The sequence below is a fragment of the Oncorhynchus gorbuscha genome, linkage group LG20, assembly GCF_021184085.1.
Source record: "Oncorhynchus gorbuscha isolate QuinsamMale2020 ecotype Even-year linkage group LG20, OgorEven_v1.0, whole genome shotgun sequence".
Lineage (NCBI taxonomy): Eukaryota > Metazoa > Chordata > Actinopteri > Salmoniformes > Salmonidae > Oncorhynchus > Oncorhynchus gorbuscha.
In genome coordinates this window covers 24,906,935-24,924,072 of record NC_060192.1, presented here as the reverse complement: position 1 = coordinate 24,924,072, position 17,138 = coordinate 24,906,935, and the positions used below count along the sequence as shown (strand labels likewise).

General features: G+C 44.2%; 1 protein-coding gene across 3 annotated transcripts in view; it reads left to right on the top strand.

The window, feature by feature from the left end:
• Positions 1 to 17,138, top strand: part of LOC124007471 (AMME syndrome candidate gene 1 protein-like) — a 33,878-nt gene that overhangs the window by 8,796 nt on the left and 7,944 nt on the right. For all 3 annotated transcript variants that reach the window (XM_046318073.1, XM_046318074.1, XM_046318072.1), the window contains exons 2-3: positions 5,782 to 5,892; positions 15,329 to 15,443. In XM_046318073.1, the coding sequence (XP_046174029.1) occupies positions 5,782 to 5,892; positions 15,329 to 15,443 (226 nt within the window). The remainder of the gene's footprint in view (positions 1 to 5,781; positions 5,893 to 15,328; positions 15,444 to 17,138) is intronic.

Below are 17,138 nucleotides of genomic sequence, written 5' to 3'. Positions count from 1 at the left end.
GTGATCTTTTATTTCATCTCATGAAACATGGGGCCAACACTTTACATGTTGCGTTGATATTTTTTGTTCAGTGTAGTTTAATCACCCTTTAACACGTGATTAATTGAAATCATTGAGAATGTGTCAGCTCGTCACTCTTCAGGCACACACAGCAGTCTGGATGGGGGCTGGTATGGTATGTGAAGATGGTGTTGGCTGTGGGTGGGTGGGGGAATGGATGATGAGTGGAATCGTCAAGGACACAGTATGGCACGTGATGCAATAGGACATCCCTTTAGTATGTGGCCAGAAGGCTGGGATTACTCTTCAGAATGGGCACACAGAACCGAGTGGGAGCTCTGCCAAAAAAGCTAGAGTAGAGGGACAGAGGAAAAATCGCCCGAATTACGCATAGCATAGTGAGCATCTAATAGGGGCCTGGGGAATATAATAATTTAATTTTGATTCTCAATGGTCAGTGGACACAAAGACAATCATGCTGCTGTGTTGTTACCTGCCTGAACGGCAAAGATGATTTTTCTTTTTTCTAGCTTTTTAAACCCAGGACACCCCCACAGTCTCCCTTTCATATCTGAAGTGCCCAATGGTCTGGTGTGCTATTTTCGTGACTCAGCCATGTTTTTTTTTTAGAAAGATTCTCTTGTTTGCTCAGACCTCATGGTGTGATTGATTTATCAGCAGTTCATTAAGATAAATCCATGTTGACTCGCAGGAGTCTGGCTTTTGTAACGCACTGAACCCATCAACCCTGGCTGCATGTCAAAAATGTTCCCTGTCGACCCCTCCCCCCAGAACTCGTAACACTCACCATAGAATGTTTAGTTAGCAGGCACAACTGGCCGCTCACTCGCAAGAGATTTATCATGGATTCTTCTCAGGAAACTGTATGATAGACAAATTTTCTAACTGAAATCCTTTTGAAGTAGAATTTCACAGTTTGGAAATGGAACCTCAGCTTTTGTCAGACCAATGGAAAACAGTCATTAAAGGTGGTCTTTCACCCCACAATGGTGACTGGGGTCACAACTGTAGCTCTTGTCAAGTGTCCCTATCTCTGCACTTGCTTTCCCATAGATTAATGTCTTGGCTCACACAGCCTCTCTCAGGCTGCTGCTCACCTTATTTGCCAAGGGGTTCATCAGCCAGATTAAAAGTGATTCATTTTAAGTAGGGAGCTGCAGGCTGCGACCGCCAGTCTCTTGGGTTGGGTGGGTCTCTACTGCATAGCCAGGAAGTGGCCCGCCTGACGGATGGACTGACTCACTCACTGGCTGTCTGGAGGAGCTTGTCTGTCTGAAGTCAACCTATTACAGCAGAGCTGCCCACTCGCTTCAAAAGTATGGAGTTGTCTGTCTGTCCCTTGAGAGATCACTTCTTATTAGGATCAACTGACATCAATCAAGCAAGTTTGCGATGTCTCTGTCTTACACACACACACACACACACACACACACACACACACACACACACACACACACACACACACACACACACACACACACACACACACACACACACACACACACACACACACACACACACACACACACACACACACACACACACACACACACACACACACACACACTCAGACATACTTTTGTTCCTCCTGTGCAGTCTTCCTCCTCTCTACAGTCTTCTTTCAGACTGTGAAGTGTTTGTCCAATGTTGTATTATTTCCAGGAGCTTATCGAGTACTGTCTGTGCAGTCCAGAGAGTACTTGATTTTAATGTAGATTGCTCCTCAGCTATTCCTCACTCTGAACACATGTCGAGGATTAAGAATATTGACATTGTTGATTAGTAAGCAACTGACTTCTCTCTCCACCTCCTTTCCTTACTCTGTCATGTTCTTCCTTCCTCCTCTCTGTATTGCCCCGGCTTTTAAATATACATGAAATCATGAGCGTCAAGAAAGGCATTGATACTAAGAATAGGTACATTTTATTTTCCTGGCCCCTTTCTTTTTGAGGTGGTCATCATGGTAGATGTATCTACCTCCACATTGTGCCCAACTGGACTGATGTAATTCTTCTTCTGGGGAAGTGAGTTTATACAATAGAGAGTGTGTTAATACTCAGCTCAGAGACGTCTCCTTAAGTATGACTGAGGCTGGAACCCTCATACGTCATCCTTCTCTGCCCAGATCAGGACTAGTTAAGATATTTGAAAGTGGTCTATATGAACAAAGTGTATTAACCCATGCAAGTATTAGCCTTTTTGTGTGGTAAAATACTTAGTTAGCGACAGTAATCCTGGGGGTAATTGAGAAAAGGTGGGAGGGCTAAGAGGTGGAGCTGCTGCCATGCTTTTAGGTGATTAATTGGACACGCTAATCTGCAATATTCCCTGCATATAAGCATATTGTGTTGGTGTGTTAAACATGTACAGTTGAAGTCGGAAGTTTACATACATCTTAGCCAAATACATTCAAACTCAGTTTTTCACCATTCCTGACATTTAATCCTAGTAAAAATGACCTGTCTTAGGTCAGTTAGTATCACCACTTTATTTTAAGAATGTGAAATGTCAGAATAATAGCAGAGAGAATGAGTTATTTCAGCTTTTATTTCTTTCATCGCATTCCCAGTGGGTCAGAAGTTTACATACACTCAGTTAGTATTTGGTAGCATTGCCTTTAAATTGTTTAACTTGGGTCAAACATTTCAGATAGCCTTCCACAAGCTTCCCACAATAAGTTGGGTGAATTTTGGCCCATTCCTCCTGACAGAGCTGGTGTAACTGAGTCAGGTTTGTAGGCCTCCTTGCTCGCACACGCCTTTTCAGTTCTGCCCACAAATTTTCTATGGGATTGAGGTCAGGGCTTTGTGATGGCCACTCCAATACCATGACTTTGTTGTCCTTAAGCCATTTTGCCACAACTTGGAAGTATGCTTGGGGTCATTATCCATTTGGAAGACCCATTTGCGACCAAGAATTAACTTCTTGACTGATGTCTTGAGATGTTGCTTCAATATATTCACATAATTTTCCTTCCTCACAATGCCATCTATTTTGTGGAGTGCACCAGTCCCTCCTGCAGCAAAGCACCCCCAAAACATGATGCTGCCACCTCCGTGCTTCACGACTGGGATGGTGTTCTCAGCTTGCAAGCCTCACAACATGATGCTGCCACCTCCGTGCTTCACGACTGGGATGTTGTTCTTCAGCTTGCAAGCCTCACAACATGATGCTGCCACCTCCGTGCTTCACGACTGGGATGGTGTTCTTCATCTTGCAAGCCTCACAACATGATGCTGCCACTTCCGTGCTTCACTACTGGGATGGTGTTCTTCAGCTTGCAAGCCTCCCCCTTTTCCTCCAAACATAACGATGGACATTATGTCCAAACAGTTCTATTTTTGTTTCATCAGACCAGAGGACATTTCTCCAAAAAGTACGATCTTTGTCCCCATGTGCAGTTGCAAACCGTAGTCTTACTTTTTTATGGCGGTTTTAGAGCAGTGGCTTCTTCCTTGCTGAGCTGCCTTTCAGGTTATGAAGTTATAGGACTCGTTTTACTGTGGATATAGATACTTTTGTACCTGTTTCCTCCAGCATCTTCACAAGGTCCTTTGCTGTTGCTCTGGGAATGATTTGCACTTTTCACACCAAAGCACGTTCATCTCTAGGAGACAGAACACGTCTCCTTCCTGAGCGGTATGACTGCTGCGTGGTCCCATGGTGTTTATACTTGTACAGATGAACGTGGTACCTTCAGACGTTTGGAAATTGCTCCCAAGGATGAACCAGACTTTTTTTTCCTGAGGTCTTGGCTGATTTCTTTTGATTTTCCCATGATGTCAAGCAAAGAGGCACTGGGTTTGAAGGTAGGCCTTGAAATACATCCACAAGTACACCTCCAGTTGACTCAAATGATGTCAATTAGCCTATCAGAAGTTTCTAAAGTGTCAAAACTATATTTTGTTAGCAAGACATTTGTGGAGTGGTTGAAAAAATGATTTTTAATGACTCCAACCTAAGTGTATGTAAACTTCTGACTTCAACTGTGTGTGTTGTTTTTTGTTGGTAGAGACTAAACATAACATGTAGGCTACTAAGGGTACTTTGTCAGTTTACAGAGAACACAAAGCAGTATATCTGCTGGTGCACGGAATTCTCTGGGCACACATAACACAAGACAAAATGTCACTGACTGCTGCCTCGCTTGATTTTAAAATGGATTTTTAGCTCAAATTGATTTTAGCTCCCAATGCGCAGTCAAACTCAAACTATGGTGCTGACTGAGTCTATATGGCCATGACAAACAGGCAGAGTAAACTGGACAGGTTGCTGCTTTGACAGAAAAGTACTGTACTGTACTTTGATCCAGAGAACACCTGAATGTAAAACCAGAGAGCTATGCTATGCCTAATAGCAAACTGTAACAGAAACCTCATGTAGCAATCTTATTTTTAGTACTTGCTATACACATTGTCAATCAATATCTGTCAGTGCAATGTTAGTTGAAAAATACCTTTGTTGTCAGTGTCACCACTAGGAATGTGAGAAATCAATTCAAATATTGTGTCCACAATTGTTTTTCTCAACCCTACAGCGCATTCAAAAAGTATTCAGACCCCTTGACTTTTTCCACATTTTGTTACGTTATAGCCTTATTCTGAAATCAAATATGTAGTCCCCCCATCAATCTACACACTATACCCCATAATGACGAAGCAAAAACAGGATTAGAAATTTTTGCTAATTTATTAAAATTCATTTAAAAAACTGAAATATCACATTTACATAAGTATTCAGACCCTTTATTCAGTACTTTGTTGAAGCACCTTTGGCAGCGATTAAAGCCTGGAGTCTTTTGGGGTATGATGCTACAAGCTTGGCACACCTGTATTTGGGGAGTTTCTCCCATTCTTCTCTGCAGATCCTCTCAAGCTCTGTCTCGTTGGATGGGGAGTGACGCTGCACAGCTATTTTCAGGTCTCTCCAGAGATGTTCGATTGGGTTCAAGTCCGGGCTCTGGCTGGGCCACTAAAGGACATTCAGAGTCTTGTCCCGAAGCCACTCCTGCATTGTCTTGGCTCTGTGCTTAGGTTCGTTGTCCTGTTGGAAGGTAAACCTTTGCCCCAGTCTGAGATTCTGAGTGCTTTGGAGCAGGTTTTCATCAAGGATCTCTGTACTTTGCTGTGTTCATCTTTCCCTCGATCCTGACTAGTCTCCAAGTCCTTGCCCCTGAAAAACATTCCCACAGCATGATGCTGCCACCACCATGCTTTACCGTAGGGATGGTATTGGCCAGGCGATGAGTGGTGCCTGATTTCCTCCAGACGTGATGCTTGGCATTCAGGCCAAAGAGTTCAATCTTGGTTTCATCAGACCAGATAATCTTGTTTTTCATGGTCTGAGAGTCGTTTAGGTGCCTTTTGGCAGACTCCAAGCGGGCTGTCATGTGCCTTTTACTGAGGAGTGGCTTCCGTCTGGCCACTCTACCATAATGTCCTGATTGGTGGAGTGCTGCAGAGATGGTTGTCCTTCTGGAATGTTCTCCCATCTCCACAGAGGAGCTCTAGAACTCTGTCAGAGTGACCATCGGGTTCTTGGTCACCTCCCTATATATTGTGTGTAGATTGATGAGAAAATTTAATCAATTTTAGAATAAGGCTATAATGTGGAAAAAGTCAAGGGGTCTTAATACTTTCCAAACGCACTGTAAGTGAATCCTGGACCTTCAAACGGTGTATTGGGCCAAGATTTTAACTGATGTTCTAATGTGTTTAACTCTAAAGGTCCTAACATTGTCTTCCCTTCTTTCTCTTACAGCCCGCTGTTTGTCACATGGAAAATAGGCAGAGACAAGCGGTTGAGGGGATGTATAGGTACATTTTCTGCCATGAACCTCCACCCAGGACTCAGGGAGTACACCCTTACCAGGTACGCCACTCTCTTAACTTGATCATGCCCAGAGTTCCAAGCATGTACTGTATTCTTCTTTAGGCTGAACCACTGATATCAGTCTTTACATTGTCTGGCTTTTCCCCTAAACAAAAGTCTCCCCAGGAACTGACATTAGCGCTGGCCCGGGGCCAGTGAAAACATGTCGGACCAGTGGATCTCGTCAGTCACTGTCCCGACTGGCCCAGTAACTTTTCAGTTTATTTTTGCGTTCCAGTAGAACATTTACCTGCTCTGTTGCAATCTACCATTTATGTGAAACCATTGAAGACTACACACCGAACAGTCATGGTATTTGTATTTGAGCAATATGATTGGCCGCTCATTCAAGCACCACCACACTCCCGCAATTGACATCAGTTGATACCTTAACACAGCACACACAAGCTGTCCAGAGCAAAAATATGCATTCATTCATCCATTTGCCGTGCTTATTGATTTTAGGGAAGGTGATTTACAAAAGTAAACCTTCAATAGTGAACATACTAGCAATATGCTGGCTACTGTTGATAGTCTGCACAAAAACACCTAGTATTCATCTTGGCTGGCCTACTGTAGCCATTCGATATATCGCGTTTGTCTGAAAGACTAACTTTTATTTAAAAAAAAAAAAATGTTTGATCGAAAACCAGATGATTTAGACATAGTTGTATAGAATTCTGGTCTTTATTTTGACAGTTCGTTACAAAATGTATATATTTTGGACTTTTAGTCGTAGATCTAGCTCTTTTTGCCCCTAGCGCTTCAACTCTTACCATTGATAAAGGAACTGTAGGAACACTTATGTCATCTCAAGGGAGGGGTTCGGTATGAAATACACTCCCTTCTAGATGTGCTGGGTGGTACCACCTCAGGTCTTACTATAAAATCAGGTGACAGTGTGCCTCATTTGGCAATGGACTTGGTAAGTGGAGTGTGCCACTATATTGACGCTTCCTTGACTAGACTACTGACGTTACACAATTTAAAAGGCAGTAAGGCACATTTCCGTCTATGACCAAATTAGAACTTTTTGCTTAGCGTTTCATAAACATTAATGCGCTTTTTTACAAAGGAAAAAAACATGTAGGCTTTGAGGATTATACGTTTATATTCGTAGCTTCATTTATTTTAAGAAGAAATCGATGACATTGGTGGTCATGTCAAGTCGTTGTATTTTTTCCCAACTGCTATGACCGATCGGTGGCACAGTCCTCTCGACGGTTGCAGTTCAGTGGTTGTGAATTCTAATCCCACATGGGGCAGATTATATATATTTTCTTCAAATCCTTTATATTATGCTAACCGTGCCCACTCACTTCTAATTCTGAAAAGTAAAAGCATACCTGGGAGAGGGGTCGCCCTGGTAGTAGTAGGGGTTTGGGCTTGGGTACCGTATACATCTGTGAGTTCATTTGACCATTGGAAAAAAAGCAACTGTGTAAATACTGTAATGCAGATCGGATTGAATTGAGCCTTTAATCTTAATTTTCAAGGTGAAGATTGCACTTTTCTTCCCAACACAATACCGCAATACCACATTTCAAAGATTTGTTTTGCACACCATGGGGAATGTGAACTTTGACCGCAAGTGGCAATACATGTCAGGAACTCGGTGCCTGACCATTGAGCTAACTGTTCAGAGCTGTATTATCAGAGCATGTCAGTGGACTTCTGGTAATTATGTTTTAGTGAGAAAGTGTTGGGATCGGGTACAACTATTTTTACGCACCCCAAAAATTAATATTTATGAGCAGTAAATTCTTCGATGGCCATTGGCACGCTCGAGTGTGCTCTTCAAGGATGAATCCTATTTTCAACTGTAGAGGGCAGATAGCGTGTATGGCGTTGTGTTAAGTGAGCGCTTTGCTGAACGTTGTGAACAGAGTGCCCCATGGTGGCGGTGGGGTTATGGTATGGGCAGGTATAAGCTACGGACAATGAGCACGATTGCATTAAAAAAAAAATATATATATATAATCAAATTTTATGTCACGTGCCGAATACAACCTTACTGTAAAATGCTTATTTTTACAAGCCCTTAACCAACAATGCAGTTTTAAGAAAAATAAGAGTTAAGAAAAAGATTTGCTAAACAAAAATAAAATAAATGAGCAACAATAAAATAACAATAACGAGACTATATACAGGGGGTACCGAGTCAATGTGGAGGCTATATACAGGGGGTACCGAGTCAATGTGGAGGCTATATACAGGGGGTACCGAGTCAATGTGGAGGCTATATACAGGGGGTACCGAGTCAATGTGGAGGCTATATACAGGGGGTACCGAGTCAATGTGGAGGCTATATACAGGGGGTACCGAGTCAATGTGGAGGCTATATACAGGGGGTACCGAGTCAATGTGGAGACTATATACAGGGGGTACCGAGTCAATGTGGAGGCTATATACAGGGGGTACCGAGTCAATGTGGAGGCAATGTCAATGTGGAGGCTATATACAGGGGGTACCGAGTCAATGTGGAGCTATATACAGGGGGTACCGAGTCAATGTGGAGGCTATATACAGGGGGTACCGAGTCAATGTGGAGGCTATATACAGGGGGTACCGAGTCAATGTGGAGACTATATACAGGGGGTACCGAGTCAATGTGGAGACTATATACAGGGGGTACCGAGTCAATGTGGAGGCTATATACAGGGGTACCGAGTCAATGTGGAGACTATATACAGGGGGTACCGAGTCAATGTGGAGGCTATATACAGGGAGTACCGAGTCAATGTGGAGACTATATACAGGGGGTACCGAGTCAATGTGGAGGCTATATACAGGGAGTACCGAGTCAATGTGGAGGCTATATACAGGGGGTACCGAGTCAATGTGCAGGTTACATGTTAGTCGAGGTAATTGAAATAATATGTACATGTAGGTAGGCGTAAAGTGACTCAATGGCAATTTTAATGCACAGAGATACCGTGACGAAATCCTGAGGCCCAATGTCGTGCCATTCAGCCTCCGCCATCACCTCATGTTTCAGCAGGATAATGCACGGCCCCATGTCACAAGGATCTGTACACAATTCCAGGAGGCTGAAAATATCACCAGTTTTTCCATGGCCTGCGTACTCATCAGACATGTCACCCATTGAGCATGTTTGGGATGCTCTGGATCAACATGTATGACAGCGTGTTCCAGTTTGCCAATATCCAGCAATTTCACACAGACGTTGAAGAGGAGTGGTACAGCATTCCACAGGCCATAATCAACAGCCTGATCAACTCTGTGAAGGAGATGTCGCACTGCATGAGGCAAATGCTGGTCACGCCAGATACTGACTGGTTTTCCGATCCACGCCCCTACTTTTAAAAAAAAGGTACCTGCGACCAACAGATGCATATCTGTATTCCCAGTCATGTGAAAGCCATAGATGAAGGCCAAATGAATTTATTTGAGTTGACTGTAGAATCTCAGTAAAAAAAAAACTTATATTTTTGGTTCAGTGTGCATTACACAGCTTTTTATTACATATCATAATAACCAAATGTAGCCTATTAATAGCTGAATACAGAGAGAATCATGGCAACCTCTAGGCCCTGCATGAACCCAATGCATTTAAAAACTACACCATGTCCGGGCAAGTAGAAATTATTTTTGGGCCAGTGAGAAAAAAAAAAGTTAACGTTGGACCCTGCACGCTCAGTGGAAGATAAAAGCAGAGCAGCTGGTTCTGACCCGTCAAGTACTATGAGACGGAGGGTGGTGAGCATGTGACTGGGGAGACGATTGTAGGCACTTGCAGGAGCGGTACACCGTGTCTGTGTTCTGTCTCCTGCTGGGATATCTCCACATTTTTGCCTCATAGGCATGAACAAAAAGAGAGGAGGGAAGAAGGGATGACAGCAAGTCTTTTGGGAGAAAACATTCACCCAACAGTTCCCTTTTGATATATTCAAGTAAAAAATATGGCAGACATGTTTTGAGTTCTCTGGGTGTGAATCTAGCTATCTTTTTCCATTCTTATTATTCTGTCACTGAAAGGAACACCCACCATCATCGAAACAATTACTGTCTTGTTGGGTTTTGTAAGGAAATTGCTAATTCATTGGGGAGAAGCAGCATACCAGGTGGACAGGAACAAATAACACTATTTGAATGGGTGGTGGTGCACGTGAGACTGATCTGTAGCTCTCTATCTCTTTCTCACACACATACAGTGGCAAACACATTCACTCACTGACATCTGGAACTGGTCTCCTATTGGCTACAAGTTAAGACTCCTGCCAGCCTCCTATTGGCCAGCGCTGTTGCTAGGATGATTCCACACGGAGGCCTGTAGAGGAGGTCATGCACTGCAACAGAGTTCAAACTTTCTGCTGTCACAGAAAATGTCAAGTTTACTGGACTAAATCACTTAATTCATTTGATCTGATAACAACATAGGAACCCTTACATTAATACTTAAGCAACATGTATTGTATTTATTTAGTGTGTTAACGGTGTTTACCCTAGCTTTTGTTTTGGTTGAGTTCACCGTAGGTACAGTCGAGGTTCGAGGAGAATGTTTAAAAAAAAGTTTCCTCAGTGCATTGAACTGTATCTAGGTACCACAAATGGCAGGCCTCTCGGTTCATTTGTTTTTCAAGAGTTGGGAGGTTGGGGGAGGGGGAGAGCAGTGTGTTGTGAAGGGGAACCAAAAAAAACAGGACGAAGCATCCAGATGAGGATGCCAATAAAGCTGAGGGTTTTGTTCACTCAGCCCGCCTGCCTCTGTGGGCACTAATGTCATTAGTGAGGCCTGGGGTACTTCTGGGAAAAAGGGGGCCTCTTGGTGTTTAACTCCAACAGTAACGTTATCAATATAACTGGCTTCTTTGATAAAATCAAAGATTATCCTTCATGTCTTGCATAAAAAAAGTAATACTATGATTTTCTAGCTTGTTAGCCGTGTCTGACCATAAGGGTTGGGAGTTGCTAGGGACCTCACGATACGATATTATCACGTTACTTAAGTGCCTATACGATATGTATTGCGATTCTATATGTATTGCGATACCGATGCTCCAAACATACTGCTCCCCACATGTCTGCTGCAGAGGAACAAGAGAGAGCCATGAAGAAAACTAGTTTAGTTCAGTATTGGAAATAAAAGTGCTGAAAACAAATTGGTTCCCTGTTTAAAAAGAAGATGGAGAACAAGCAACGAGGAAAAATAGTAACGTTTTTGTGGAGGTACAGCTAACTAGCGCAAAAAGTATATTAGAATATTGTCAAAACTATACAATATATCATCAAAAAGTAATATGCCAATATGCAACTACAGTGGGGCAAAAAAGTATTTAGTCAGCCACCAGTTGTGCAAGTTCTCCCACTTAAAAAGGTGAGAGAGGCCTGTAATTTTCATCATAGGTACACTTCAACTATGACAGACAAAATGAGGGGAAAAAATCCAGAAAATCACATTGTAGGATTTTTAATGAATTTATTTGCAAATTATGGTGGAAAATAAGTATTTGGTCACCTACAAACAAGCAAGATTTCTGGCTCTCACAGACCTGTAACTTCTTCTTTAAGAGGCTCCCTTGTCCTCCACTTTTTTACCTATATTAATGGCACCTGTTTGAACTTGTTATCAGTATAAAAGACACCTGTCCACAACCTCAAACAGTCACACTCTAACCATCTCGGGGTTGTTTTTGTTTTCAGACACTTTTCCCTCCCACTGCATTACAATCTCCCTGGTTTTTGTTATTCATATTTATAGATTTCCTAATGCCACAATCTCTCTCTCACCAGGCAGAACAGAATGCATGCTTAGGAAGATGTTCATGTGTTAAACGCACAGTTAGGCTATCTTCTGACTGTAGGGAGGACAAAACAGGCAGAAAAAGAAAAAAAATAACCATTGTCAAAACACGGCACACCTCTAAAACAAATGGTTTAAATGCTCATGTTTTTCACAGAGCAGAATGTTCATGACAAAAGTACAGGATGCTTCAAATGCAGATGGCTGCAAGCAGCTATTCTACCAAGTAACCGTTGTCCTTTAATTATCCAGTTAATGTTTAGGGACTTTTGGCTTTTTACTTACACCCCTCCATCCTACCATATACAAAAACACAACTAACATAACCTTTTGAGCTTGTGTGTGTGTGTGTGTGTTTTTGGTTTTGTCTACGTCAAAAGGACCTTTGGTGCTGAATAAATCATGCAAAGCATGTACGTGGAGCGGAGGAACGGCATTGCCCCAGGGACCTCCGGGAGGGTTTTACTTCACTGAGAGATGCTGCTCTGTGCTCAGCTTGCCTCAGAAATGTATGGAATTCATTTACACTGTCATGCCCAGTTCAGATGCACCATTGCCTGTTTAAAGGCAATTATTTACCAGGGCGTTCATTTGATGAGTGATCTGTCTCCCTAGAGGGGCCAGGTCTCCTGGAGTTAATATCAACCTTCATATCAGTATTGACCAGTAAAGGATATAATACAGTATTTTATGCAAAGTAGGCCTACTAGGGTGATTTTGTATTAAATGTGCTTCTTTTTTTTATTCGTTTCTAAAAGTCTGTCTTGGTGTGTGATTTTAATAAACCTAATAGCCTCTCTGGCCCACAGTGGGGGAGAGAGGATCTGGTTGAGCTGTGTGTGTGTGTGTGTGTGTGTGTGTGTGTGTGTGTGTGTGTGTGTGTGTGTGTGTGTGTGTGTGTGTGTGTGTGTGTGTGTGTGTGTGTGTGTGTGTGTGTGTGTGTGTGTGTGTGTGTGTGTGTGTGTGTGGGTGAGGGGGGGTGCAGGGGAGTATCTGACAATCCAATAAAGAATGCATTACCTTCAGAATCTGGGCAGAACTGGTTTGAATATGTCTGCCTCTCTGTCTGTCTGTCTCTCTCTGCCTCTGTCTCCTTCTGCCTGTCTGTCTTTCTGTCCATCTGTCTGTCTCTTTTTCTCTCTGTCTGTTTATCTGCATGTGTCAGTCATGTGATCTGCACTACTGTCAACAGGGCCTTTCAGCCTTGCTGCATGGCCTCACCCTCCCAGTGATCTGACATGCACTGTATCAGTGTCATACATGAGTGTGTGTTGGTTGTCCTGTTTCAGTAAACTATGAAGTAACTGACAATGTTCTCATGTCTCTAATTTATCTCTGCAAACATTTACCTTCCCCTTCATTGATATTCCCTGTCTACAACTGGTAATAAAATGGCTTTTCCATTTCAGATTATAGATACCAATCCGATCACCGTTTAGCATCCACATCTGGTATTTAATCATTTAATTCTGTCCCTTGGATAAGCGTGCATCAGGAGTCTTGTTCTGTAGAGGAGGTACAGGTTAACGTTAGAGGATCTTACAAAGCATGTGTTGTCTCTGTGTTACACTTGAAGTCCAGAGCGGCCATTTTGTAGAGGTTGCGATCATCTGTTTGTTTTAGTAGACAGCCCTTTTAGAGGGCTGCTAGTGATGTCAAACTCAATGACCTGGTGCTCTGACACTGCCAGCCAGCCAGGCTAGTTACGTTCCTGTTGTACTCACTCTCAGGTGCAGTCTTGTGTTTGTATTCAGCTATAGGCCTATAAATGTGAACATGTGTGAAATGCAGTATTAATACAAGCCAGACCTATTTGGATAAAAGGGTCAGCTCAGTAAAAAGACATATTTATTTATTTAATGACTCTTCTGAGAGGATAAGCTTCGCTACCCTCCTGTGAGTGCCAGAGGTATGTGGGTGCTGTTGTTTGTGTATCCGTCTCCTGTCTGGTTAAGATTTGCCAACCCTGCCCTCTAGTCAATCAGTCGGACCTGCAGCCAGCAGCATGTAGAATTCCCCTCTCTCCCATGGAATCTTACACTGGCGCTGCAGAGAATGGCCGCAGCAACACAGACGTTAGAACGTCTCCATGGCTGTTGTTTAGCCACTGAGGCTCTGAGAGCCAATGTTATACCAGGTCAGGACATTCTAGAATATGGGGGCTGTCTAAAATCCAACTCACCATTAGGCTAACCATGTTGTTAGCACAGGAAAAGGGAGGGGCCAGTGAAACAACAGGAGAAATTCCAGATATTGGAGGGGCCTGACTCGTGGGGGATGTCATAGTTACTTGCTAAGGGCCTCTGTGAAATGCAAGATAACCCTCTGAAAGTGTTTTATAGTGTAGGCTTGTCTGTTTGTTCTGTACAAGAGTGCTGTGTTGTCCTCCTCTACTCACATATACACAAAAATGGATTTCCTTCACTCTGCCTTAGCTGCCCAGTAATCTGCTGTCTTGTCAGGTCCTCTGCATATCATTCCCTCAGCGTGCCCTCAGCGTGCCCTCAGCGTGCCCTCAGCGTGCCCTCAGCGTGCCCTCAACGTGCCCTTAGCGTGCCCTCAGCGTGCCCTTAGCGTGCCCTCAGCGTGCCCTTAGCGTGCCCTCAGCGTGCCCTTAGCGTGCCCTCAGCGTGCCCTCAGCGTGCCCTTAGCGTGCCCTCAGCGTGCCCTCAGCGTGCCCTCAGCGTGCCCTTAGCGTGCCCTCAGCGTGCCCTTAGCGTGCCCTTAGCGTGCCCTTAGCGTGCCCTCAGCGTGCCCTTAGCGTGCCCTCTGCGTGCCCTTAGCGTGCCCTTAGCGTGCCCCCAGGTCCTAAGATGTCAATTACTCTCAGGGAGCCGGCCTGTTTTATGTCTTCATGATGTCGCTTCTCCATGCTCCTCTCCCACATCTCCCTCTAGTAAGAGGAATGACTGGGCCTCTTTCTACTGAACTCAGCTTGTCACTCCCAATCCTGGACTGAAAGAAGCAGAGTCCCATTTAACACATCATGGACTTAAAAGGGATGCTGTTCAGTGTTCACAGTTCATCCCATGTGTTGTTACCATATGAGTCTTCTAACAGTACAAATATGTAGAAGAGGCAGCACTATGTCAGCATGCCATCACCACATGGGGCATTTCACTCCTATTGGTGAATTCGGACAGCGTGTAGTGGTAGATTATGGCTCATGGAGACTGTAACTGACTCCATTCATCTGCTGTCATGACATGAGCAGGAAGATGGTGTGCCGTCGTGTGCAGAAAGGGTGGTGGCAGCAGTCTCTTGTTAGGATGGAGTGGAGTGGGGGAGAGAGGGAAAATGACAATCTGATATGAAGAGTCTGTGGGTCCAGCCAATACGACCTGCCATCAGGTCATTCTATTTTTACATCCCCTCAGATAGGCACTTTCTGAAATGTAGCACGGAAGATATCACTTCATGGCTAATGTCTTCTGAAAGGATAAAGGAAAATGCTTGCAGGGTTTCTTCATTTACATGTTGTCTTATCAGAGAGATTTGGTCTTTCTTTTCATTATAAACATAATGCCCTGTGGCCTGTGGTAAGATGAGATGAAACGCAAATATGTACTTTGGGTGGACATTGTCCTTGATAATCTGTTGGTCTTCCAGTTGAAACTGGTTCAAAGTAGTGCAGCTGATGTTGTCCCTAAACGTCCCCTGTTGTCTCCACAGTGCCCTTAAAGACAGCCGCTTTCCCCCCGTGACGAGGGACGAGCTGCCACGCCTCTTCTGCTCGGTGTCTCTGCTCACCAACTTCGAGGACGTCGGTGATTACCTTGACTGGGAGGTAAGAGACTGAAACAAGACAGGTAGCTATTAATTCATCTTATGCAATACTCTTCAGTCATTTTATATTTATATTTCTATTGAAATTAAATAGCCTTCACATATGTGAATCCAGCAGTTGAGGTTTACAGTGCACCGGAGAGCAGTACAAATATGTAGAAGAGCAGTACACTCCACACAAGAGCAGTACACTCCACACAAGAGCAGTACACTCCACACAGAGCAGTACACTCTCCACACAGAGCAGTACAGTGCAGTACACTCCACACAAGAGCAGTACACTCCACACAGAGCAGTACAGTGCAGTACACTCCACACAAGAGCAGTACACTCCACACAAGAGCAGTACACTCCACACTAGAGCAGTACACTCCACACAGAGCAGTACACTCTCCACACAGAGCAGTACAGTGCAGTACACTCCACACAAGAGCAGTACACTCCACACAGAGCAGTACAGTGCAGTACACTCCACACAAGAGCAGTACACTCCACACAGAGCAGTACAGTGCAGTACACTCCACACAAGAGCAGTACACTCCACACAAGAGCAGTACACTCCACACAGAGCAGTACACTCTCCACACAGAGCAGTACAGTGCAGTACACTCCACACAAGAGCAGTGCACTCCACACAGAGCAGTACAGTGCAGTACACTCCACACAGAGCAGTACACTCCACACAAGAGCAGTACACTCCACACAGAGCAGTACACTCCACACAGAGCAGTACACTCCACACAGAGCAGTACACTCCACACAGAGCAGTATGCTCTCCACACAGAGCAGTACGCTCTCCACACAGAGCAGTACACTCCGCACAGAGCAGTACGCTCCGCACAGAGCAGTACGCTCCGCACAGAGCAGTACGCTCTCCACACAGAGCAGTACGCTCTCCACACAGAGCAGTACGCTCTCCACACAGAGCAGTACGCTCTCCACACAGAGCAGTACGCTCTCCACACAGAGCAGTACGCTCTCCACACAGAGCAGTACGCTCCGCACAGAGCAGTACGCTGGGAGAGACAATCTCCAGTGTGAAGTAGAGATGAGAATGAAACAGGAATAGGCCTCTGCTGCAGTTTATGGTTCTGAATGAACTGGACCCCATTGCAGCCTGGAGATCCACACAGCAAGCATGATTTAGGCCGACAAGCACCATACACAGGCAGTCTGTCTTTTTTGTGAGGACGTATGCAGTGACCTTGCTGACCCAGGGGGGGGCAAGGGCCCGTGGCGTGGGTGGGTGATTTTCAATTATAACTCGAACAATCCCCCGAGCTATCTTGACCGGATCCTGACCCTCAAAGAAACAATCTGATTTGCCCAAAAGGCACCAACTCATCCAACTGTAGGGTGTTCTGTAGGTTGTTCCATACGTGAGGTACGACGAAACTAAAAGCTGTTTTTCCTAAATCTGTAGTGACAGACGGAATTTCAAGAGTTAGCCCTCCCTGTGACCGGGTATGGTATCTCATACTTCTATAGGTTAGTAACTCTGTTAGGTAATGCTGCAGTTTGTCTGGAGTGTGTGGCCGAAGACATGTAGTGTGACCGGGTATGGTATCTCATACTTCTATAGGTTAGTAACTCTGTTAGGTAATGCTGCAGTTTGTCTGGAGTGTGTGGCCGAAGACATGTAGTGTATATAGGCATGTCTCTGTTGTTCCTGTCCATTCATGTGATGTCTGTTCTG